The sequence below is a fragment of the Aquila chrysaetos genome, chromosome 6 (assembly GCF_900496995.4).
Source record: "Aquila chrysaetos chrysaetos chromosome 6, bAquChr1.4, whole genome shotgun sequence".
Lineage (NCBI taxonomy): Eukaryota > Metazoa > Chordata > Aves > Accipitriformes > Accipitridae > Aquila > Aquila chrysaetos.
Window position 1 is genome coordinate 6,711,909 of NC_044009.1, and position 25,295 is coordinate 6,737,203.

Here is a 25,295-nt window from a genome sequence, read left to right on the forward strand (position 1 = left end):
TTTTTCTTCCAATTTTTTTTTAAAGAAGATTTTTTTTGAAGATGTGGACAATATATCTAACTGCACTCACAACATTGTACCACTCTTGGAAACATCATTTACAATTGGATTTTGAGAATTTCCAACCTCAAGTTACTCTGTGATGAAGTATTTCTGGAATATATTTATATATCACTGAACTCCTATCTGAGGTCAGTAAATACAAAGACATTTAGGACTTCCCACAAGAAGAAAGCAGTGAGTCCACTTACAGAACATTTCCTTGTTGTTCCTCATCTGTTGAAGATGCAAAATAGGGGTTTTTTTGGTTGGGTTTTTTGTTTTATTTTGGTGTTTTAATTAATAAAATCAAAAGGCAACTGAATTATTCTGAACAAAGCAAGGGTCTGCATAGTGAATCAGCACTGAAAGGCAGATATTTCAGATTATTGGTTAGGACACTGCAGCTCTAAACCCATCTAGTGCTAATTTATAGCCAATACTCTACACTTCCCTGCCAGTATATAGGCTTTAACATCACCATGCTAAGATTAAGGTAAGTACTCAACAAAGTAACTAACTTAAAAATAATGGTCACCTATGAAAATACTAGTCAATCAAATTATGCCTCAGTTTCCTTTTTAATGATATTTACAATATATCTGTCCCATCTCCCTAGTTAGCCTTGTATTTTTAAAACTATCAAATACCACATTTACATGGAATCTTTTGGAGTTCAGAGAAGTGTTTTCCCATCTTCAAGTATACAGTTCATATCGTTAATAAGAGCATCTCTATGCATTTGCCCAACTGACCAAAATGACCTCAAGGGATTTATTCTGGTCATTTCCTCCTGTGACCCAAATTCACGTTTGAAGCCAGATCTTCAAAGGATAAAGAGTAATACTTTAACCTACTGCAGATTGCAAACCTAATCTACTCTTAAGAGAGCGACAGTTTCTCAATTTGAGAAAAACTGGTGGGCAAAAATAGACTAGAATTGTTTGTCAAGTATGTTCACAGTCATTTAATTTCCTGTTAAATACCACGAAGACCAAACATTATTTCTACTGCAAAGTCTTTCAACACTTGCCCTAATTAAAGAGCAAAACCCCCACACAACACCACCAAGCCTTGGAATGTCAGTCAGCTGGACTGTATCACATTTAGATTTTAAGCAAAGGTCACAAAGCTGGCTTTCCTGCTGAATTCTCAATTCTTTTTTGCTCATTCTTCCAGCTAAGGGGAGATTCTAAGGTGGTGTACAATGCCTGTATCTTGTACTTTGCTTAGCTATTGGTGAGTAGCATGACCAGGAGTAAAAAAAGGGAGAGTCAAAGTCTAACCGCTTATATTCCAGTGATGTCAGCTTGGAATAATGACCTCACATACTGAAACAATTGAACCATATCTTGCTAGCACCATTGTCTGGATGGATGTTTTTGACTTTCTCAGTTCTGAGTTGGTAAGAAAGTTCTGTACAGCCTACTAAGTGACGTGTCACATTTCAGATTAAAATTAAAGCTTTTAAATAGGCAAATGGTGCTTTGGTGGGGAGCATTAAACTTTAGAAATTCAATTGACATCAATTTCTGCTTGAAGCAGACTACACTACTTCACACCCGGGTGTGAACTGGCTAACCTTTAGACCTCACCACTGCTAACAGAAAGTGGTGAAAAAGCAGCTCTGAGATCAAAACAACGCTGCTTTGAAGCAAACTTGACTACTGAACAACTCTGGCCCAAGCTGTTTCACTCCTTATTTGCTGCTCACCTCCCTGCAAACTTTTCACTTCCCACAAAACTCACAGTAGAAGCCTGCTCTGAAGTGTTTACTCGTATGTTTTTTGACAACCCCCAAAAAAGCACATTATGAGCTGCTAACCCAATGTTACACAATTTCACACAGTTTTATGGAGCTCTGGGTGGGGTGTGAGAGTTGATGGGAACGGGAGAGACACATCATAATTCAGGCATTCAGCTTTGCAACAGAAGGTCTCCTGTTGCTCTGTCAGCTTAAAATTGAATAGCTTTTTCCTGCTAACTCTTTACAATCATAGATGGAAGGCTGGTCAGCATAAACAAAACTGTGTTTTTCCTAGTCTGCTGGTTGGTTATATTGCTGTTGGTGATTTGTATTGCTGTACCATGCAGAGATAGTACCAAACCGCGATTCTGTTCTAGATACAGTCAAGATATGATGAATATCAGATTTACAGAAAGATATACAGGAAACCAAGACAAAATGGATCTGATGACGGCAAGATGAGAGTGGGAATCTGATTAGAAAACCAAGTATTTTTATTACAAAGCATCAGCTATCATTAGATGATGTATTTGAGGTTCTTCCATAGCTATTTTCTGCAATTCTATGACAAGGTTGTATTGCTCCAATGTTAACAGATAGGACATGAAATAAACGTTTCTGGTGGCTCATGCATATTACAGGCTGCTTGGCACTAAGAGTCCATGGCAGATCTTACTCTCCAAGAAATGTTATTTCCTAATGTATATTTCTAGTTTCTTTTTGGAAAGAGTATGCAAGGATTCAGCATTTCAACAGCACCTTCACCACAATGAATCACGACTTACCTTCATAGTAAAGCATCTCAGCTGCCACTAGAGGCCGATAAAACAGGTTACACCGCAAACGCAAACGTCGCTCTCCGAGAGGAATGGTCAGATTCGAAAGCTATCAAAACCCCTGCTCCTTTATTTTGGGGGACATAAGCTGAACTTAGAAATGTGCCAGCGAGCAGCCCTGGAAACTAAAGTAATTTACTCACATAGCAGGTAGGCAGCACATGCTGAATCAGTAAAAGGTCCTGCATAGAGTTGCTCCCGCAGGTTTGAAAGCCACCACAGAGGAACCTCCGTTAGGGATGATGGACTGTCTCAGGCTCAGCATCCCCATCAGGCTTCAGCTGTTCCACTGAGGCTGTCTACAGGGGTGATAGTTACAGCAAGCTCTAATATTGTTTTATACACACCTTCTCCCTACTGCATGAGTGTGCTCACCCTATCCACATACATAGGTGATTGCACACAGTTCTTCCCACAGCCAAAAGACGAGACCATTTTTGGTCACCTCTAAGTATGCCAGGCTAAATTTCAGCTGTCAGTGTACAATGGTTCACTCTCTACTATATACCTGACATAGGCAAGCAGTATGCTCCTTTTTATGAGCTTCCAGAACCATCTCTTCAAGGTACTTTCCCAATGTATTTTTATGCTGCTCTAAAAAATGATCCATTAATATTCACACTGAGTAAGAATCACAGCAGGGCTGAGGCTGCCTCAGAAAGATGCTGGCTGGCTGAGGATGAAATGCTAGGTTTGGACAGTCGCTTCAGGTGATCTTTATTTTAACATTCTATGGATTAGTTTTTTTAAACCGATGCTCATGCTTCTAAAAAGTCAGACTGTATCTCAATTACATCATGCAGATTTGCTTTCTTGCACATTTTTTGGATCCGCACACATACCAAGATCCAGCATTTCATCAAGGAGACATATCTGCAGGCAATGTGACAGCTGCTTCCTGGCTCTTTGAGCCTGCAACATTTTATTTGGGTCACGGATAGTATCTTTCCTTCCCCTTGAAGCAGGTAAAATGTATGCTCATTTCTGACAGTGAGAGATACCACCACTAAAGTAAAGCCATTTTAGAAGGAAAATTGTAAATGAGGACAATCTTTCTAGTGCACATTTATAATCACCTGCAGGCAGCGCTTCTTGAGCTAGCAATGTATTGCACAAGGGAGCTAAACGCAGCTCTTACTCTTGGCACCACTTTAACTTCACTAATCTTAATGGGCAGTCTGAGAAGGGAGTGCATACTCTCTAGATCCCACCCACAGCATCATCCTCGCACGGGAACACTTCCCATGTGCACAAAGCTGGAGATGGGATTACCTCTATGTTACTACCTTTGTGGAGGTAACACTGCAATCATAATGCAGCCTTCAGGCCACTTTCTATTCCTGATGAAATTTGCTTTCAAAGTTTTGCAGGGGATCATTAGAGTGATCACTAGTTCTGGCAATATTCCAACAGGAGAATGTTTTGCTCTGAAGATTACATAAAATAAGAAAAATCCCAGTAAGAACTAAATCGAAGTTCTATCTCATTTACTAGCAACCGGAATTATGCAAAATCAGTATTAATAGTAGGTAACTGCTGATGAATAAATTACAATGAATAAACATTACTAACTGGATGAGCTCAATACTTATGAAATATACATTACTTAGTAGGGGAAAATATCATTAAAGTTTCTTATCCGGAAAAAACCCATACATTGCAAAATCACTTTGATGTGATGGAGTATCCATAACGGCAGCTTCATAAATAAAGCTTTACTAAGCTTTGCTCTTCGGCTTGCACTGGATTATGTGGGTGTCAGCTTGGTCTGTTCCTTGCTGTTCTGAGGGGTGCTAAGTTCCAAATATAAATAGTGCTTTCAGGGCTTTATGTTGGGTGACCAAAAAGCTACAAACTATAAACAAATCTAGATCTTCATTTTGAGGCACCATGGTAGGATGAACCTGCAAGTAAGAGCAGAACCCAGTCAAAATAGTTGAGTTTGAGATGTGACCTCTGCAAAATTACTCAGCCTTACAGGATAATGAAACAAAACCATAAATTCATTACCAAAGGAAGGGTAGACATTTGCTGAAACATCAACTGATGTCTCACTGAAAAGTTTGATAGGACAAATCATTTTGCTAACTGGTTGCAAGTGTTGAGTCCATAATAAAACTTGCAGACAAAAAAGTGTGACCCAGTTTCTCGTTCCATGACTGAACAATTTGCACAGCTCTAAATAGAAAACTGTTGATAACATATCCGTATTTGTTGCAAAGAGAGTGTACTTCAAATTCATGAACTGCACCGGGCAACAAGTTGTGTATTTCCAACAATACTGTAAAACCCCGCTTATAAATGATGAGAGAATCAGGCACGGTTTTTTATCCTTCTTTCATACCCACATGCAAATAAACATGAAAGCCCACATTGAAATTATAAATATATTTGTGTTATTTATAATCATGGCACTACACAGTGAAAATCATGTCATTTCATTTTGCTTGAAAGAATCAGAATAGAATAAGACAGTATTGATACAGAATATCCTCTCACTGTCCTACTGAATTCTGTTTCAATGTGTTTTCAGAAATAATAATCTTAACAATGGTAGCATTAAGTCGCATTGAATAAGCTGTAAAGCTAATAGAAATAAACACTCTTGTCCTGGTTTTGACCTCAGCATGGTGCAAACTCCATTGCAAACTCTGTTAGCCAATGGAGTAACTCCACTGATGTCAGTGAAGTCATACTGATATGAGATCAGATTAGACCTACTGCATAACATCTGCTTCAGCCTAACATACATAATCATTATACATAGCCCCAATATAGTGCCCCCCCCGCATATCTCAAAGCACTTGAAAAAGATAAATAGTTATTATGATCTTCATTTTATAGGTAATGAAACTGAGGCACAGACAGATAGTGTTTTGCTGAAGGTCTTCTAGCTGATCACTGTTAGATGGGGACAACACCCAGAAGTCCTGAATCCTAATCTTGTACTCTATCTACTGGACCATATTACCCCTTAACACACACAGTGTAATTCAATCCTGTCTGCCTGAACAATTAGCACAACAAATACAAGAGATTTGGAACTAACTGTCTGTAAAAGACCATTCACATTAACTGAGCAAGGCAATATTTTAATCAAAGAGTGTTTTTTAAGAAATAATAGCATTTACAGTAGTTAAATAGATGCTACTTTTAATCAGATCTAATTCTTTTATACTAGCATACAGTCCTTGTTTCATGGTTTGTTACTACGTTATTCATTACTTTAAGCCCTCACAGCTACTCTAGATAATACTTTAAATACACAGAGCTTTAAAAAAATATTTCCATTACAAATATTTTAAAAATATACTTATCCTAAAAAGCTGTCCAGCACTATTCCAAAAATCTCTTGTAATAAATGTCTTTTTTAATTTTAACAAAAATATCTACCGTTATATAGAAGAGCTCAAGTTTTGACAAATCTATAATACAGTCAGAAACATCTTGGGCCAGGTTCCACTCTTGTTTATACAGTTGCCAACTTGGATCATAGTGTTCACTTCAGTTGTGTTACTCTAGTATAATCAGAAGCAGAATATAGCCCTTAGTATTTTAAAATAACTAAATGGACTGGATACTGCAACAGTTACTTGTGCCTAGCATTACAGGGAAGGGAAATCCTTTACTTCATTGCATCTAAAAATGCAAAAGAATGTTATATTTAGTATTTGTGCCATGACTAAAGATGTGCCAGGCAGCTGCAGTGGATGACTCAGATCTAGAATTGTATTCGCTTATAGAAAAAATTTTTTTTGGCTGAATGATGGCTGCAACTGCTGTCATTAAATGGAGGATGAATGTTTATAGAGAACATTTGCAGCGAGAAAATACCAACCTTCCTATAATGCTTTCTACAATTCTAGGTATCATTTTAATTGCATTTTGTTACTTAGAAAGTTGTGTGAGTTTAATAGAATCTCCCAGTACTTACATCTAGGAAGAACACTATTTTAAATTGCTTCCATATTTTCCAGCTGAAAACCCTCCATCTAGCCAGTCCTTTTCAAAGTGCATTTAGGACAAGCTATTAAGCACTTACAGGAATCTGCATCTCATCAGAAGGACAATCTGGAAGCTGTGAGTTAGTCTTTTAAATCACTGGAACTTTTTTTTTGCCTTTCCCCTCCAATCTGCAAATTTAAATGCAGTGTTTGATTAAGGATCATAGAAATTAACCTGGTCTCATTGCATCAGGTTACATATGTAAGCAAAGCTAACAGTCTCAGATGCAAACTGCAATTCCTACCTTTGACCGTCATGAGATTAGAAGGGATCCTTACACATTGTGATTTCATTTAATTCATGTTTAAAGCTTTTACTCTACTTGTTTTCTTCCTAGACTTTGGCTGATAATCTAGTAACTTATAAACCAAGGAAACTTAAGTATATAGACTAAGTTCAGTCCTCACTGTCGTCTTCATCATCATCGTCATCTTTACTGGGAGCACATCTTTGGAAGCAGTGTACTAGAGTTGCTAAGAAGAAGCTTGATAGAATAGCAGCAATGGAGACTGCGACTCCAGAGAAGATGATGATAAAAAGGTCCGTCAATGACAAACTAAATTTGCATTCACTAAAGCTGACCTCAGATAATTCATTCAGAAAGATTCTTCTATTTTCTACAGGCAGGGAACACTGGATTTCATGGAGACCTGCAAAGAAGAGGAAAGGGAAACAAATCAGTGGAATATTGATGAATCCTTCTGTTGCTCCAGTCAGAGATTGAATAGCTGAGGAACAGTTTTAGGGTTAATTCTAGGTTTATGAATTTGTACAAAAGTCAGGAAAAAATGGAACAAAATTTGCCACTATCCAAAAGCCATTATATAACCCCCTTGAGTGGCTCCTGGAAATTAAGTTATTTCATCTTCAGTCTTCCAGGAGGTCAGGTATGACCTGGGACCATGATTTTGAGGATTTTAAAAAGTGAATGTCGAACTGTGGATGCATCTAAATCTGGACATCTGGAAGCACTTCCCAGCTACTCCATCTGAACACAAATTCTGACTCCAAAACAGGGTAATAGGGATACTGAAGTTCCTTCCACACCTTGGTGCCTTCTACACGACTTTTTCCCATGTAGTTCCAAAACTACAGTTGTCTTTTTCTTCTGGTCACAAGAATGGCTTAGGGTTAATGGATGCTTGTTTGTCTATGAGCTGCTTCCACCTTTTCTCTCTGACTGTCATAAGGACATGCACACTAGCAGATATCATTCCTTCATGCATTATTGAAGAATGCGTAGAGCTAGGTTCTTCATAGTGAAAGCAAAAAAAATCCAAATTTAGAAATGGTGAGAATATAGTTTCCTACTGGACAGTAAAAGCATACAGTTCACTGCATGTGCCCAACTCCCTCTTCATTCACAACAGGGGAAAATCAGGAAGAGCATATTAACAGGGCTAGAAAAGAATAAATAATGAAGTGAATTAAGTGTCTATGGCTGTTGGCAAGATAGCTTTTATCTTGCTATTAAGGATATGAATGTAAAGGGGAAATACAAGAATTGTGTATTAATGACATGAGAACTGCTGTTGGTTTACCTGATACACTTTTACTCTTTGTCTGCTAATGATCACAGAACAGATTCCCAGTTTTTCACTGCATTGCTGTGTGCACACAGTGTATAGGGCACTTCCATCACACAGCTCTATCATATAACTATTATGTCACTTTAAATAAGGAATGCATGATGATAAGATTTCCTCTGCTTTTCTGAATCCCATTTTTCTTGTGGCTGAATAGCTATGGCATATGATGTTTTACCATTAAACCCAGGCTCCTAGGGTTAATGGTGCAAACCTGACTGGTGATCTGGATCCAGCCCACCTGTTTACATTGAGTTGAGAGGGAGTTTTAGCTAAGTCTGCTATGGATCCAATTATCACCCTGACTTACTTGACCTTGTAATGAAGACTGTACTGAATTTTGATCCCTAGAAGCCATCCTGTACCTGTCATATTTGCCTGAAGTTCTGTTGCCTTCCCTCTTTCTCATGCGCCTCTCGCTGACAACGTAGTAAAAGCTGCCAGCAGAATAGGACAACAGTCAGCATGCCCAAGGCTGAATGGTTTCCTCCAGGCAAACTGCCACCTGAATACACGTTACATTTTTTCTCTGAGCCTGGAGTGCACTGGCGATGTATACCAGATGGTGAGGCAACTTGCTTTGCAGATCTTTGAAACCTCCTGTCTATGGAACTGGCCCAGAAGGTAAAGGAGCCACACAGTTTCAAACACCCTCTGACATTTTTGGAAATCTGGAACCTGCAGTATTCATATATATCATGTCTTGTATACAAGCTGACATACTGGAGCACTTGAGCATGCCTGTGACTGCACGGATGACTAGAGGAAGTACATACTATTGCACTCTATAGCTTGTGATAGAGCTCTCTGTACAAACTTTTCTACTGAAAGAAGTGAGAGTTGTTCATCGAGTCCGTATTTTCTTTTCATCAAGACTTGGAAATAGCACCTCTAGGGGTTAATGGGAGTAACAAGCAGAAGGGGACACAAATGGATATTCTTCCCTATTCAAAACCATGAGAAATAAGGGAGAAGTGAAAAGCCATAGGCTGGAATTCCAAGACCTGTATCTTTTAAATCAGATTTTAAAAAGCAAACAGTTTTCAATAAACCAACATGATGTTGACAGTAATCAAAGCAGTTACTGCTGTTGTGTAGAAACAGCAAGAAAATGAATGTAACTTATTGCAAATTCATTTGAAGAGGAAGTTCCTTGCTAATAGGAAAAGACCATTGCAGTATTTTGGCAGAAAAGCCTGGTCCAAGTGAATATGGCACCTAAACGAATTCCATTTCACTTGTGGCAAGCACAAGAAAAAACGAGTTTTTATACAACTGTGTTTCTGTAAAACAAACCACTGTAATAGCTGCTGAGACCTCATGAGAACTGCTGTTTTCATAGCAGCTGAGCCATGCTGACAGCATTGTCTAAAGAAGGAGTGCACAGGTGACCATAAACAACTCTATTTTTTCTATTTCTGACCAACTGCAAAAGAAAGTCTGTAGTGTCCCCACCTGCCAGCTTTTAAAATGACCTCTGTGCTGGAGTGGCCTTGACCACCTGGAATATCAGATCTATGCTTCCACAAGGAAGGAGTAGAAAAAGAATATATTAAAAAGAAAGTGACAGAGCAAAAAAGACTCCAAAAGAAAGCTATTTTTTTAAGCAGTTCTACATACTGCAGCCCTTGCTTCTAGAAATAACTTAGTATGGTAGTATTTGCCCAGGATCCTAGAGATGGAAAAGTAGGAGCCCACTTATTCATTACCATTACCAACAGCAGTTTTGCCATGGATCAAAACTGAGCCTATAGACTGTGAGCTCTATTCCTATTTCCCAGATGCTTTCACCTAACATCACAACACACAGAATACAAATAGAAAAGAATCTGCAACATACGAAGTCACTTAGAGGATATTTCTTGTTATGAGAATCAGTGTACTGTAATGATTTTGAGTCTGATTATACAATAACAAGAAATAAAAGAGCTCCTCTCCATGTAGCCATGGGTACTGGAATCTAGGTCACGTTCTCAAACCAAATAGATTAGATGGGAATTTTCTACTTGCTTTATTCTATGACACTCCAATGTGCTAGCTTAGCCTCAAGTTTTTACAGAATTCTTAGTCATTGAGAATAATAGATGCCAATAGGCAAAATACAGCATCATAAACGAGGGGCCAGTACAGAGTCCTTGCTAGCTCCCAGCTATAGTTTCAGCCACCCAGTGTATGCACCATCTTTTCAACAAGACAGGAATGAACTGACCTCTCCTATCCACACACAAGGCAGTTTGCTAAAATTGTGCTGGAAGCAACCTAGAAGGACTGCAGAGCTCAGTGGAAGCACAAGCCAGTGACTGAGGGAGAGAGGAACATTTATCCTGTTCAGTGAATGTTTTTCTTTGCTGTGTCGTGGTACTACTGCAAAACCTAATAAATGGAAGCTTTTCTTTCAACTTCAAGGAGAATTTGGAACAGACTGTTCATTTGTAACAGTAGTAAGACTAGCAGCTATATCTCTGGTGGAGCAAGGAATTTCTCCTCCCAAAGCTAATGCAGTGGTTATTGCACCAGAGCTTCTAACTGCTTACCTGAAAACATCATAATCTGAAGGTTACATGAATGTCTGCTTAAGATGACAATGAACAATACCATCTCATCTGCTTCCTTCTACAGCAATATGTTACTTTCTTTACATTATTTAAAAGTAGGTTGTCCTTATGACAGGAGAATCCAGCGTGTGTGGAGAACTGATGTTCTGTACTCCAGCTCTCCTATTATGTTCATGCCTATCAATAGATCCAATTTTGTTCTTTGCTTGGGCAGGAAGTAATCCAGGTCATCATACACCCTCTGCATGAACAATGAACAAAAGAATGGCTTCTATAAAGTGATCAGTATTAATTATAAGGTGTGGGGTTTTTTACTCTGGGTGATTCTCTTGCATACAGACTGTCTCAGTCAAATTACCTGTCCCCACACACAAGACTTCCAGAGCACACGAGAGTGCCATTTAACCTTAGTGCTCTACTTTCACACACTTTAACAGTATTATTTTTTAGTGTTCAATTTATTTTTTTAAAAAATCAGCCAGGCTTCTTCTAAATGGTATCTCAAAGAAGTTTGATATTTAGTACTTGGCTGCAGCAAGAAAACCTTTGATGATAGTTATATATGTATCTCATTGCCCCACAACATGTTCAAAGAGTTGCTTCTTCATACCAAACAAATCTGTAAATGAAATAACAAGTGTGAATGTGTTATAAATATATAGCTCATGTTATTTTGGTCAGGGCCATCACATCGTCTGTAATAACTCCAGCTGTCCCAAGGACAACGTCACACACTCTTATCTTTCTGCTACGTCCTCTGAAGAAGCAGATGTACTATACTGGCAAGCTGTAATGTATTATTTGCTTTTAAAAAGGGAATGCTTTGAAGTCCCAGTCAAGGGACAGGTGCTAGATTCTATATAGGCTTGTCTCTTAACACTGAAAAAATAAAATAAGATGAAAATATGGGTCTGTACCCCGAGGAATAGGTCGCCTAAGTAACATGGGAAGTGTGAAAATGCTGGAATTCTAGAACCATAATGTTAAAAGGAGAGGCATGTTTTTAAAAAGAAAAAAAAAAAAAAAGATACATGTGTTCATAAAGTAGTATGCAGGAGGGTTCCAGGTAGAGTTTTTCAAGGAAATTCCCTAATGGGTTTTAGAACAATATGACTTTGAGATGCCTTACTGTTAGAGGATTATAACTCCACTGAAGTCTAGCACTTAAACCTTGATAATAAATTGTAGGCAATTAAGCTGCAACTAGATCCTAATAAACACTTTGCATTTGCTTCTGTAAAGGACTATGCACAGGCCTACTTTCAGAGGCTGAAATACTTCCCCTGTAAAATTGAAGCTCTTAGAAAATGGATGCAGCCTAAAACCAATCTTTATACAAACAATGCCCCAAGTTATAATGGTACTGATCTTCCCATCTCAAAAACCCCACAAAAACCTAGATACTAAATTTCATTAACATTCTGCTGGTACTTTGTAGCCATAATTCAACCATGTTTCTCATAGGTACTGTTTGATCTGGAATTTTCAAACACTACATTGGCTGGACCATCAAGTGCATTCAAATTGCCTGCTCTTGGATCTGACATGGCTTTTCCCTACATACGTTGACTAATGATGTATTGTATTGTGAGTTTCATTTTATATTCCTCCAGCTAAAGACAAGCAGCAAGAGGTATCACTTACTCCAGGTCTACTTGACTCTCTTTTGAAGGACTCCTTGTGTATTTCTGACTTTGCTTATTTCTAATACCTATGCTAACTGTATCTTTTATCAACGAACTTCTGAAATTCATTATTACTTCAATATCATGGTCTGACTGTTAACCCTCAGAATGAGATTTCCCAGCTCTAATTTTGGATGCTGAGTTTAAAAAAAAGAGAGAGAGGCCTCAATTCTTTTGGGTTTTTTTAGAGTTCACAAAAAATGGGTATCAAGAGAAATAGTTTCCTAGCATTTAGCAAAGTATAATAGTATGAGATAATGAAAATGCCCACTCCTAACATACACCAGTATGTATAGAAAATACATCCAGAAAAAATCTGAAGCCATAAACATTTAAGTGAGCTTCATGCACATGTGTTCATTATTATCTATACAATAAATGTAAAAGCACTATAATATGCTATTTCTTTTTAAAGTAAAATTGGTATTTGCCCTTTTAGGTGCAATTTAGCTGTTCTCTCATGCTGCTGAATGTCGTAGACACAGACTTGAAATGCTTAAATGTGGCATTTTATTTCTTGTTTGGTATTTTGCTTCCAGCTATAGTTCTCTTTAGTCTACTTAAACACTGCCACTAATGTATTAATAAGCAGTGAGAAAGGCATTGCCTCTGAAGAGACATGAAATTTCATTGGAAATAGCCTCAAGCTATCAGAACAGTAAAGCCTAAAAAAACCTGAAGCCTAGATTTAGGTCCCTAAATAAAATTTTTTATGGCCAAGTGCCCTACAGATCAGCATTAGAGGGTACTTAACAGTTTGTCTCAATGCCTAAATATAAAGTTTAACATTAGGTGTTCACACCTGCAAATGCTGTCCTCACATCTTCAACTCTGTGAAAGATGGAAGTACTCCAAAAAACCTTAAGATGGAAGAAACAGAGTGAAAAGCCAATGGCAGTCAGATCATTTTACTGAAAACGACTAAGATATCAAATTATGTATTTATATATGAGTATATATATAGAAACAGATTTGATGCGCTTGTTAGGGAATCTAATTTCTGTTAGGAGTTTCTGCTTGAACGGAATAAAAGCTGCTGAATGTGTGAAATGTCTTAAGGCTTTTAATTCCTTTCCAAAAAAATGGATATTATGTTCTGTACTAGTGATGAGCTAGCATGTGCATGATACTCGGGAAAGAACTGAATGGCTGTAATGGATGGAACAGCCTGTCCTTTATAGCTGAAGCTTGCTCTGGTTCTATATTAGTACATGAAGTTAAGGCAGCCTTCTCTACATAGCAGATAAATAAATAGGTACTGATAAAGAATGATAAGTCAAGAGGACTTACAAAATGCTCAGTTGTTTCACTGGCTTTTAGTTAGGTTAGAAGGTCAAATGAAACCTGTACTCTCACATAATTATGATGCTTTGTTTTGAAGACAATGTTTAACATTTTTCGTGAGCCCAGGGCTACTATAAAGGCCTGGACTAGTGAACTAAGATGTTATTTTATTTACAGAATAAGTTTAGCAATAGATCTTAGATTGGAATGGGATTATAGAAAGAGCCCGAGAAGCAAGAGTTGATCACCTCATGGCACAGTCTTTCTAAACAGGCTTACAAAAATCATTCCATTTTTCTCACTACACCAGTTCACTTCTGAATCTCTTAACTGCTTTCTTTTAGTACTGAATTCAGTCTTGAGTTTCCTGTTCCAGAAGGCTGCTTACAGTCTCATTGTCACCCGCTCTTGCTTTTTTCCTACCTCCTCTCACTGCCGTCCTTCTCTCCTATTCTTTTGCATAGCCAAACTCTACCTGGAAATATGCCAATTTACCAGAATTTACCTATCCATCCACATTGAGGAGGTACTAGCTACAGAAGTCTTGAAAGTAGCTACACAGCATCTGTATCAGTACTGGCACTAGAAACCCCTTTGAGTATCTTAAAAATTTGTAGTCTTGTGCACACAACTTTCCAAAGTGGAGCAACATTTGACCAAATGAAGAGCAAAACACGGTCCTAGCTATGGCCTTTGTGTTGTGACATAGGATTTGCTGCCACTAATGAACTTTCTTCCAGTAAAGTTCGGTGATTACCTTAGTTTGGGATACAGTTCTGCAAGTGGACCCAGTTCTGTCTTCTTCAGGCTTCTTTTACCAGTTCTGTTTCTAGTGGTGTGAATGTAAACGTTAGCATTCAAGAGGATGGTGCACTGACACTGTGCCAGCTAACTGCAGCTGTAACAGGGAAGTCTAACACTGAGCACCGATCCTCACTTAAACTTGTGCTTCTTCAATTTCAAACATTCATAACATCTATTTCCTTTATTTATCACACAGGCAGCACAATTATATTTTGAATTCTGTCGCTGGCCAATTCTGAATTAATTTTCCAAGTCTTTCTGGAATTATCAGTGTACATAGGCTATCTCTAAAAATGCTCAGTCTAAACCTTCTCATCAAATTGCTAAAAGTCTTTCTAATACTGTTTTAATAGAGGGCAGAAAAAATTTTCATTCTTGCAATAGATAGTGGGGAATAGAGTATGTATTAAACACAAAAGGTTGAGAAAACACCATTGCATCTAGCACAAAAAGCATAGACACCGACTATTTCTTGTAATCCCAGAATCTCTACACAACTTCCCAAAAAGGTGTTCCCAAAGATACTGAGAAGAAAATAAGTAAAAAGCAAAATGAGGGCAAGATGACAGAAAGGAGACACTACAGTCACACTCCAAGGAATAAACTCTAATTAAAAGTAATGTTAAAAATGCATTAGTCATTAGTAAACAAGGTCACGGGCGCACCTGCCCAAAGCATGTTCACAGAAAGTGAAAAACAGCAACAGAGATCTCTACAAAGCACTTCAATGCAGCCACTGCAGACTACTTGTGTTTCTGTTACATGCATTTTATCTGAATCCAATTGAGATGAGATCCTCAGAGGGCTTCAAGAAATGTCTTTTGCAGTGCTATGCATTACTTTTAAACAGCACCTTTCACCAAAAATTTATTCTATCAAAGCCATTTGTATTTAAACACTGAAATGGAAGCGTTCACAACCCTTAGTTCTGTAGGTCACGTACACCAGCGACAACCTTTTGCTGGATGAGCCCTGAGTTTCAAACAGTACTACTAAAAAAGTTAGGTGGAGAGATGAGGCAAGAAAGGAAAAGTGCATTTTTAGCTAAAATAAAATGCGATACGGGACAAACTCTGAAAGCAGAAGAAAGCCCTTCCAAATATGAGAAACTACTGAATGCATTTTTGTAGGATTTCCAGCTCCCATTGAAGCAGAAAATGCAAGAAATCTCAAAGGTAACTCTTGATCTCAAACAAACGAATGCCAAATCTCCTTAGACTTCACTGAATTCAAAATTTCAAAACATTATGTCCCCAAATGATTTCTCAACCTATAAACATCCTTCCCTTTATTCAGTACCTCTCTTGCTTTTATTCATATTTTTCTTAATTTCTTCTGCCAGAGTCCAAACACTTTTCTTTCTCTGCTTTCTTCAATTCTCACTTTAGAGAACTTCAGCCTTGTCAATTGCTTTTTGTAAAACTCAAGAAGATGGATCAAATATAGGGAAGGAGAGGATAGAACACAATAGCATGTACCTCAGATATATGATTTCCTCGAATTTTTTGAATAATATGTTTAAGACCAACTTAGACCTTTATTCTTTCAAGATATTTTTTGTTCTGAGAGTTTGCATGCCCCCCATGGAGCAAAACCTTCCATGAAAACTTTTACAGCTCTTTGAAGAGACAGAGATCTTACAACAACTTTTCTATTTCCATATAATTATCCAGTATTCTTAATCTCCATGCTCCTCCTAATGGGAAGCCTTTAATATGAATCATTGGCCACCATGCTGCCCTTCAGGCTTAACAAATGCCTATAAAATCAAACATCCTTCTACAGAAAATCTTTGTAGGTTTTATAACTTAACCATTTTGACCCACAGTGAACACTTTGCCTTCTCTAGGAAAAAGAACAACTTAGATATATGCTCTACTTATCACCATTCCACTGATCTTCACAGTTCCTTCGTCTACTTTGCGTGATACACACTGATTTATTTTTAATCAATTAATAAGCAAATCTGAGGGAAAAAATGTGGCTTGGTTTTGGAGTATGATGGAAGTGCTTGTTTCAATGACTTTTTATGAGTATAAATTAAAGTGCTGAGTTTGATTGCAAAACTTTTAGTGCAGTTTCTTTAATAAGTCTGCCTGCAAATCTGACATGCGACAGTATTCACTTACTGCCAATTAAGCCTTTATTTAGAAATTCAGGTTAGATGAATAAATGCTGGGATGTGTAAAATGATTCAAATCCCAGCTGTTTGTGTGAAGCGACAAGTTAGATGTGCAAAGGCAGCTCAGCCGGGAAGAGGCTTTACAGTCAGCTAGTCAGACAGGTCAGCATAAGTTATAACTTTACAAGCTATTTCTGATTGCATGCCAGAAGGAAAATGGACCCGGCTTTTGCAAAACTAATGAGTTGAAGTATGGCTTTTGTTCAGATCACCGAGTTCTCCAGAGGCCTTAATTACAGAGGTGGAGAGCTTCAGGATCAATTGTTGAGATTTCAGTTCACATTGACAAAACTCCAATTCTTAAATCAACTTGGTATTTCTTTTGCAAAAAACAAGGGTAGCTTTGACCCCTAACATGGCATTGTACTGCAGTGCTAAAATTAAAAGGTGGAGCAGCAGCTGTACTTAGTTAACAGTTTCAGTGATTTCTCTCAGACATGCAGACAGGGCACATTAAACGATTTTAAATGCCATTCAAAGTGAGGAATCAAAATGACTGCCCAGAACCTAAATCTATCTGTCAATGCATTTCTCCCAGCCATTTATCTCCCGTTTCTTGCTACCAGTTCTGAATCTTGAGGGACTGCTATGCTACAGCGACACTTGCAGATGGCAGCCCTGGATCCTAGTTCATCCACAGACTGGTTGGAGCGTGCTTCTTTTCTGCTTTGGCATATCCTTTCTTGTCTAACCCATTCTGAAGCATCCCAAGCCAGCATAAGACACACAACAGTGTACAGAGCCTTTAGTTTCTTTGCAGTGCTTTGTACTTTTCATAAAAGAACTGGGGATCACCGATGCAAGTTTACTGTCATTCACCCTTCCACACTGTTTTCCCTTCTCAGTAAACCCAGGTTACAAAGCCTGCCATTTAAAGGCTGGGGAACTCCAATCTGTCATGGAACCATTCTGTACTGCTAATCACAGTTTATTTTTAAAGAGAACCAAGAGAAGAAAAACACCAGCCAACTCCTTTTCCCTTCCTGCCCTTTCCAATTTGTGTAGGCCATGCAATACAAATACTTGAGCTGCTGCAGAATTATAAAGGAAAACCATGCAGCCAAGATAACTAAGCTCTTTTCTTGGGCCCTGAAAATGTATCCCTATCTTTTTCTTTTGCTGTATTTCCCGACATAATGCCTGGTGCCCTACTTATCTTGATGTGTTTGCTGCAAGAGTACTTCTGTCTCCAGCCTTACAGCAGTATCATGAGGAAGCCAGGGAGTCTGAATGCTGAATCTTTCAGTGAGTTGCTCTTCCCACTCCTCCCAGGAAAAGCCAGGCGAATGTGGCTTTGGACAACTATAACCAGACAAGTAATGCTAATGTGATTAGCTCCTAATGGGTGTAATGTTGCAACATCATTAAAAACTGAAAACTGGATATAAAATGCAATCAAATCATAAATCTCAGAATTAGTTTTACACTGACTTTCCGAAAGTTGTTTTGAAAGGCACTCAAGTGTGGCCATATGCTTTTAAAATGTCACTGAGACAGTCTTTCCCTTTTGAGTTTAGTTTTGCCCACACCTTCCTGAATAAAGTTTTGCTAGTATATTGAAGGAGACAGCCAGTATTTTTGTGTCAGCAGTTCACAACAAGCAATGAAAATGCTGACTTCGCACGCTTTTCTCCATACATGCACTAGATTTCACTAATATGACTGGCTGCAAAGATATCATGGAATATTGCTCCTGGGAACAAATGCAAATTATTTGCTTAGGCCATGTCGGGGGGACAGCTCTGATAAAACCAACCATTTGCATATTTGCTCTTTTCCTCGTCTTCTCAAATCAAATCTAACTGGAAGTTTGGAAGATCTGTATGAGCTAGTAATTTTTTTAGCTATTTGGCTGAAAATACAACTGTGGATGAGAGAAAATGCTGTGAGAAAGCATCTCTAAGCTTGCAAGACACTGGGGAAGACTGGCAATACTATGGGAAAGCTCAATCACTTGAGATTTCCGGACATAAGTTTAGATATGCTTTAAAACACTGATAGGGTGGAAGAGAAAAGAGAGATGGGCTGGGACAGACTCTCAAACTGAATAGAGTCAGCCTGGATAAAGGGGAAGGAGCCAGAAGTTCATTAAAAGTGATGGAAAGCACAGGAAAAGTGGACTGATGTTTAGCATGAGAGATAGGCAAATACTTGGTTTGAATAGAGCAATCTTTAGCTAAAGCATGAGGGAAGGTGGGAGAACAGGCCCAGGTTTGGTTTAGAAAGAATCAAGATGAAAGTTTCACTGAGGCAGACAGAAAAAAACCTAACACTTTTTCCTCAAATGACTTCTTCTTAAAACAGTTGTTTTACAGCTAAGAATATTTAGGGCAACCTAGATGAGTATATTAAAAAAATGCTACCCAAGGTCATGAGCATAGGAAGAACTCAAATAACTGACTACAGACTCTGATGATCAAGAAAGGAGAGAAAAGACCTATGAATTTGTAGGCTCACTATGTTTTTCTCCTTTTTTGTCTGAATTCAAAGAAACAGTTACTTGATCTCAACCCATTCTCCTGAGCTCTCCTCCCCCAGCCTTTTAGCTCTCACCATCTTCTGCACAGAGACCCCCCCTCAGACACAGCCCAAATACCAGTGATTTCATGTCAGGTAATACCTGTATACCCTCTGTAGCCCTTACAAAGTTTTTATTCTCCAAGCAGTTAGCCTTCTGTGAGCAGCTGGGCGGCTCAGTGGCAGGAGTTTATGCCCTAGTGCTTGTTGGGAGGCATGAACTGTGAGATGATCTCCTGCTAAAGCTGGATTAAGAGAGGCTTTGGGGTCGGGTGGGAAATGTGGAGCAAGAGTCTGGATTCCCTACACATGGCACTCTTAATACTTTTTTTTTTCCCTCCATGCTTTTCTGAAAATTACTGGCCCAAATACCAGAATTATATATCCTGCATTTTGGGGTGTTCCAGAGCCATTTCAATTTATTCTAGTATTGGAAGCAGTGCTATTTTAATGAAAAGAGCCAAAATCAAGCTACTGAAGGGAGTTCAAATACAGAGTATCACAACAAAATACTTCCAGGAAAGGGCTGACAATCGCCGTTGCATAAAATGGGGATTTAACTCTTCTGTAGCAGCTTTATAGCTGATCAGTAAAATGAGAGAAAAATCAGTTTTCCTAAGGAGCTGGCACAGCTGCTCAAAGGGCTTATTGTAGGAAATATGTTTACCAGAGAGAAAATGAAGTCTGGAAGAGAACCAGCTCTGGGCTGAATGAATTTGAAAAGGCTCTTTCACTGCCTATGTAAGTTTAGGCTATAAATCAAAATTATTAGGGCTTAATTTTCAAATTTTATTTCTTAACTGGGAGGAGGACCTGCTGCTAAAATGAAGCCAACATCATTTTAATGGACACATTTATTGAAAGCATGCAATTACAGCTTGACCAAAATGCAGTTTGGGTCACTGCAGGCAGCACACAGACAATTTGACCAAGAACCCTCCTTCCCTCCAAGACACACATACATACTCCAAGACAAACGTACATACTGCACTGTAAGCCACCGAGCTTTACCTTTCTGGAGCTTAGATGCATTGTCCTGTATCCAGCTGAAAAGATTGGCAAAGTCACAGTCACAGACCCAAGGGTTGCCCTCTAAGCGTATAGTCCGCAGGGAGGGAAGCGCTTCTAGGGCTGCCACATTTAGGCTTTGTAAGTTATTGTCATTCAATTCTAACACTTGGAGCTGTTCCAGGTTCTCAAAAGCAGCCTCATCCACATCCACCAGGTTATTGTTTCCAAGGCTCAATTTTATCAGTTTTTCTGCTGATTTGAATATCCCAGCATCAAGCTGTGTTAAATTATTGTAGCTTAAGTCTAAATACACCAGTTTGGTAGAACTGCTAAAAGTACCCTCTTCTAAAGAGGTCAGGGAGTTATTCCTGAAGTCCAAATAGACTAGATCTCCATAAAATATAAAGAAATCAGCTGGTATCGCCTGAATGTTGTTATCAGCTATAAGAAGTTTCCGTACATCCAATGGAAATGGATTAGGAACACTTGGGAGTCCTTGATCCCGGCAATCTATGGTGTGGTAGTCCATACAGCTACAGACAGCAGGGCAAAAATGACCCACGGGTAAGAAAAGCAGGCAGACAAAGACAGAAAAAGGCAGAAGGCAGAAAGGAAAGCATGGCAACATCGTCAAGGATTTGAAAGCTGTGATGAGCACCACTTCTAAGAGAAAGACATTTTGCTCAGCTGAGCAGCAGTGCCTGGTACTTGTGTGTGTGTGTGATTGTATCCAGGAGATCACATATCATCACAGATCCGATAGCAGCAGTCTTGGGAGGGGGGAGGGAGAGTGACTGAAGGAAAGAGGGAGGGAGGCAAATGTGAGGATTTACACTGTCAGAATATTATAATGCTGTACAGTGTAAGGGAAAGCGATGATTGGGTAAACGGAGGATCTTTCAAAGGACTCCCTTGCTTTTGTGAGCTAAAAAAAGCTCAGAGCCTGTTTGCATACTTGCTGTATATTCCAGCAAACGGGAAATCACACCTGATCCTGTGACTCTGACAGCAACAGCTTATGCTTAAAAAGCCCTTCAGGTAATAAACCCTGATAAAATCAATTGTTTTGTTTCTTCCCATATGCCTACATCAAGGTGACCAATACCCTCTAGAAATGCAAGTGAGGGTAGTATCCTGGGTGACTGCTAAGGACTGTTTTCTCTTTCATTTCTAGAACAGGGAGCAGAAGAGCAGCAAGACAGGTGGGGAGCCCAAAGACAAGGAACACTGACTTTTGCTGTTTCTGAATGCCTTCTCAGCTTTTAGAGCAAGCATGTTAATGTTATTTAAATATAAGCCATTGTCTTTTAACCAAGAAGTATAACCTACTGTGGCAAGAAGGAATATGGTCTCAAAATTGAGTTTTTTTTTCTCTCCTGTTTTAATGACCAAAACAGCTACCTTCTAATATGGCACTGGTAATGTCGGTTGGGCCACATGAAAGTGCAAATTGTGGATCAAATCTTCAGCTTGTTAAAACTGAACAGATTTTCTTCATTTTCAGGGGGTTGAAATATTTGACAATCAATCTGCCTGTCTCCCATGGGACAGCAGAGATGATTTTGCAATAAGGCATCTGTGTTTTTCTGACATCCCCAAATCCACACCCAGAAAGGCAAGTCCTCTGCCAGCTGCAAGCTTAACTTTTAACTCCAGCCCTCCCTCTTTATGCACATTGTGTAAGCAGACAGAAATGGGACTCCGGTGCTCGGGCCACACCTTTGTGCTATGAGGGAAGATTTTTCTAAAGAGACAGATTGTATTTGGGTGCATGTGAGTGTTAAAGCACAAACTCAAACACCTTTGGAAAGCTCATTCCTAGGTCAGAGAGAGGCCAGTAATCTCGATTTAAGGTCATATTTCATAACTGAATTCAGAGTATATTTCATCCAGGACAGGGTACAAAAATTTCCTTCTAAGATAGCCTATCCTCCCAAGATACCTGCACTTAAACTCAAATAATGGAAGCAGTATTATCAACCTCTCTGTCAGTAAGTCTGTAGAAACACTGAACTGCTGGGAGGGAACGAAGAGGGAGCCAGACTGTTCTCAATAGCACCCACTGACAGAAAAAGAGGCTCTGGGCACAGATTAAAAACCATCTGAACACAAGAAAACACCTCTTTTCTTACTGTGAGTGTGGTCAGACCCTGGAACAGGTTGCCCAGAAAGGCTGTGGCAGAGAGATTCAAAATCCAACTGCGGACAGCATTGGGCAACTTGCTCTGACTCTGCTTGAGCAGCAGGATTGGACTAGGTGATTTCCACAGGTCCATTCCAACCTCAGCAATTCTGAGAACTGCTGTTAGGAAATGAACATGCCAGGAAGGGTTATACCTTTGAATACCTCTCTCATATTTTGCAACACATCTTGTTTCTAATTCATAGGTCTTTTAGCTAAACCACCTTGAGCCGGCCTCTAGATCCTTCCCATAAACACACAGCCTGCTCCAGGTGTCTTTTGTGTCTTGAATTACTTTTAAAACACCACCCAGAAAGAAATGGGCACAGCCACCTCTATAAATCACTAGGGCAAAGCCTAATTAAATTTCTGAGGTGATTATTTAAAATATTTACCTTTAAATTACAGAGGAAGTGGAAGTTTGATAGGTTACCTCTGAATAACTCTTGTGGTCAGGATTCAATGAATCATCATCAACAAATAACTGCAACTGGTACTTCTCATGCAGAATTGATGCTTTTTAAACTTTTAAGGCCACATCTTGCAAACACTTGCTCCTGCTGTAATTTACTCTTTTTCTGCCCCTAATTCAATTAAGGCTTCAGGTCACACAGGAAAGGAGAACTGACCTTGTAGTAATAATAACTTTATATAGAAAGATCTAGCTCCCTATCTAATGAAGTTATCAATACACAGGACTTAAGGGTCCTTATGGCTCCTCCTATGCAGATCCACCCTTTTTCTATCAAATGTACAGACTCAGACTCTGTTGTTTTCTTTTCAGTGATGCCTCAGTGTTGTTATGCCTATTTCACAGATGGGAGACTACAGACAATAAGGCACAATTTGTGAAAGATCCAAGAACACGTTAGTGGCAGGGGTAGGAACAGGACTCGGCTTCACTAAAAATTCCAGCAGCCCTTGCTAAAATTACCACTATTTTCTGTAAGAAACAGACCTGCCTTTTGCTCAGCTGCTCATGTGTATTCTTTACATATTGCCCTCTGTAGGGGAGGCACTGTAAGCAACACTATCTTAACAGCTTATTCTGCATACTCATATGCAGTTTGCAATTTCTCCGCAGAATCTGTGGAGCTTTCCCGAGACGTTTGTGAAGGGGTTGGCAAGAGACTAGGGATTACTATCAGGCTCTGGATATTTTGGGATAGGTATCCTGTAGGTTTGTCAAACATCGGCCCTGCTCCCACAGCATCCAGGCAAACAGAGTTTCACTGCCAACATGTAACAGCACTGATCTTCAGCTACACCAGACCAGCTGCAGTGCCTGCCATCACAGGCCACCTGCCACGGTCTGACGCCTTTCTCCTGCCGTCTTTGATTTCAGAGAGTTTCTTCCTGACCTGTTTTTCTCTGTGTAGCATTTCCTGTTTCATTTTGTCTGATCAGTTTTATTAATTCCTTAGCTACTGCTTATTTCTGTACCTTATCTGTTTCCCTCACAGCATAGAAATTCTCTTGAATCTTTTTCAAGCTTCATTCACTTGCCAGACATTTCAGGCAATTTTTGATAGCAGGAAGGAGATTCTGCAAAGCTTTCTATCTAATAAGATATTAAAGCTTTACTTCTTTAATCTTTTATTTGCATCAGTCAGTTACAGTAACCTGTACTACTAAATAAGGGGTTTAGCCTGCTATCTGCTAAGTGCACAGCACCCTCTTGTGCCCTACAGGACAGCGGTCATTCCACAACCACTCTGGTCTCTCCCAGTAAGCTATTACCAAGTTTTACCATACTCCTACAGTTTACCTATGCTCTGAGCTTCACTTCTTCCTCTTCCAGTGGCCTATTAAAGAAAACCCAATCACTCCATGCAAGAAAACAAAAGATATAATCCAGGTGGTGTTCTTATGTGCTATTTTTAGAGAGGCGTACAGTAAGACAGCTGAGGTGTCACAGAGCAAGCCTCACTAATGCATAGACCTGAGAAGGGAAGCAAATGCAAGGAGCAAAGCAGGCTTCTAATTCCCTGATTGCACTAAGTCAGAGGAGCCAAATTACAAACCTATTGTATGTTGCTGCTCCTGTCATTTGAATCACATGATACCTGCACAGCCTGTCATACCTTTTGGCTATTTGTTACAGTAACAGGGACACTAGATCATAGATTGGCAATCACCTATTGGAGCTGGATTTTTTTTTTTTTTTGAAGGAATTTTAAAGTACATAGCAATAGATAATGCATATCAGGACTTTGTCTTCAACTGACGCTACGGTAAAATACAAAATTGCTCCAGTGAGTAGTCTCAGAAATAAAGATACGCTTCTTCAGTATTCCCAAGCAAAGCCCTCATAGCTTTCTCACCTGTTATCCAAAAATACTTCCAGTACTAAATTTTAGTTCATATAGTTTTGAAAAAGCACAAGCTTCCCAATTAGAAATTGATGTCAAACAAAACCCAAATATTCTTCTCTCCACACAGATGGGATCCCACATAGATCAAACCTTAACTATCAGCTCTTTTATCTATGATCCTGGCTTCCAGGGTCCCCTAAGGCAAGAGGGACAGAGCGGGTTTGAAAAACATGCTTGTAAAACAAACGGGGAAACGATTTCATAATCAAAGAACTATGGAGGAGTTTGTGTCAAATCCTTTTGTGGAGAATGAGGAAGCAAAGACAATTTCTCTCCATACCTCCCAGTTCTTGGAGTTGAATAAGCACAACAGTAGGCAGGCTTTGGACTAAAACAGCAAAGATCTGGCTTTCCATTCCTTTAATTTTCTATTCAGGATACTACTAAGAGAAACCTCTAAAACAAAACAGGGAGTGATAAGCCACACCGGTCCTGGATCTTCAGTGTGCTTGCAGTACTATATCATGGCAAGCAGCAGGAAACTAAC

The 25,295-nt window shown here is 39.1% G+C and overlaps 1 protein-coding gene across 5 annotated transcripts; it reads right to left on the reverse strand.

The window, feature by feature from the left end:
* Window positions 1–219: 219 nt before the first annotated feature.
* LRRC38 (leucine rich repeat containing 38) lies at window positions 220–21,084 on the reverse strand. Of its 5 annotated transcripts, XR_003923812.2 has the most exons (5): window positions 20,252–21,084; window positions 7,210–7,277; window positions 4,279–4,526; window positions 2,766–2,921; window positions 220–276 (listed from the first exon to the last, which is right to left on the reverse strand). XR_003923812.2 is itself a non-coding variant. In XM_030016897.2 (3 exons), exons 1-3 carry the CDS (start codon window positions 20,877–20,879, stop codon window positions 2,856–2,858), a joined length of 762 nt encoding a protein of 253 aa, XP_029872757.1. In that variant the 5' UTR covers window positions 20,880–21,081; the 3' UTR covers window positions 730–2,855. The 5 variants fall into 5 exon arrangements, 3 of the variants coding, with proteins under 3 accessions (XP_029872757.1, XP_029872756.1, XP_029872755.1); XR_003923811.2 differs by lacking the exon at window positions 220–276 and having other exon boundaries at window positions 730–2,921; XM_030016897.2 differs by lacking the exons at window positions 220–276; window positions 4,279–4,526 and having other exon boundaries at window positions 730–2,921; window positions 20,252–21,081.
* Between the last annotated feature and the right edge of the window lie 4,211 nt (window positions 21,085–25,295).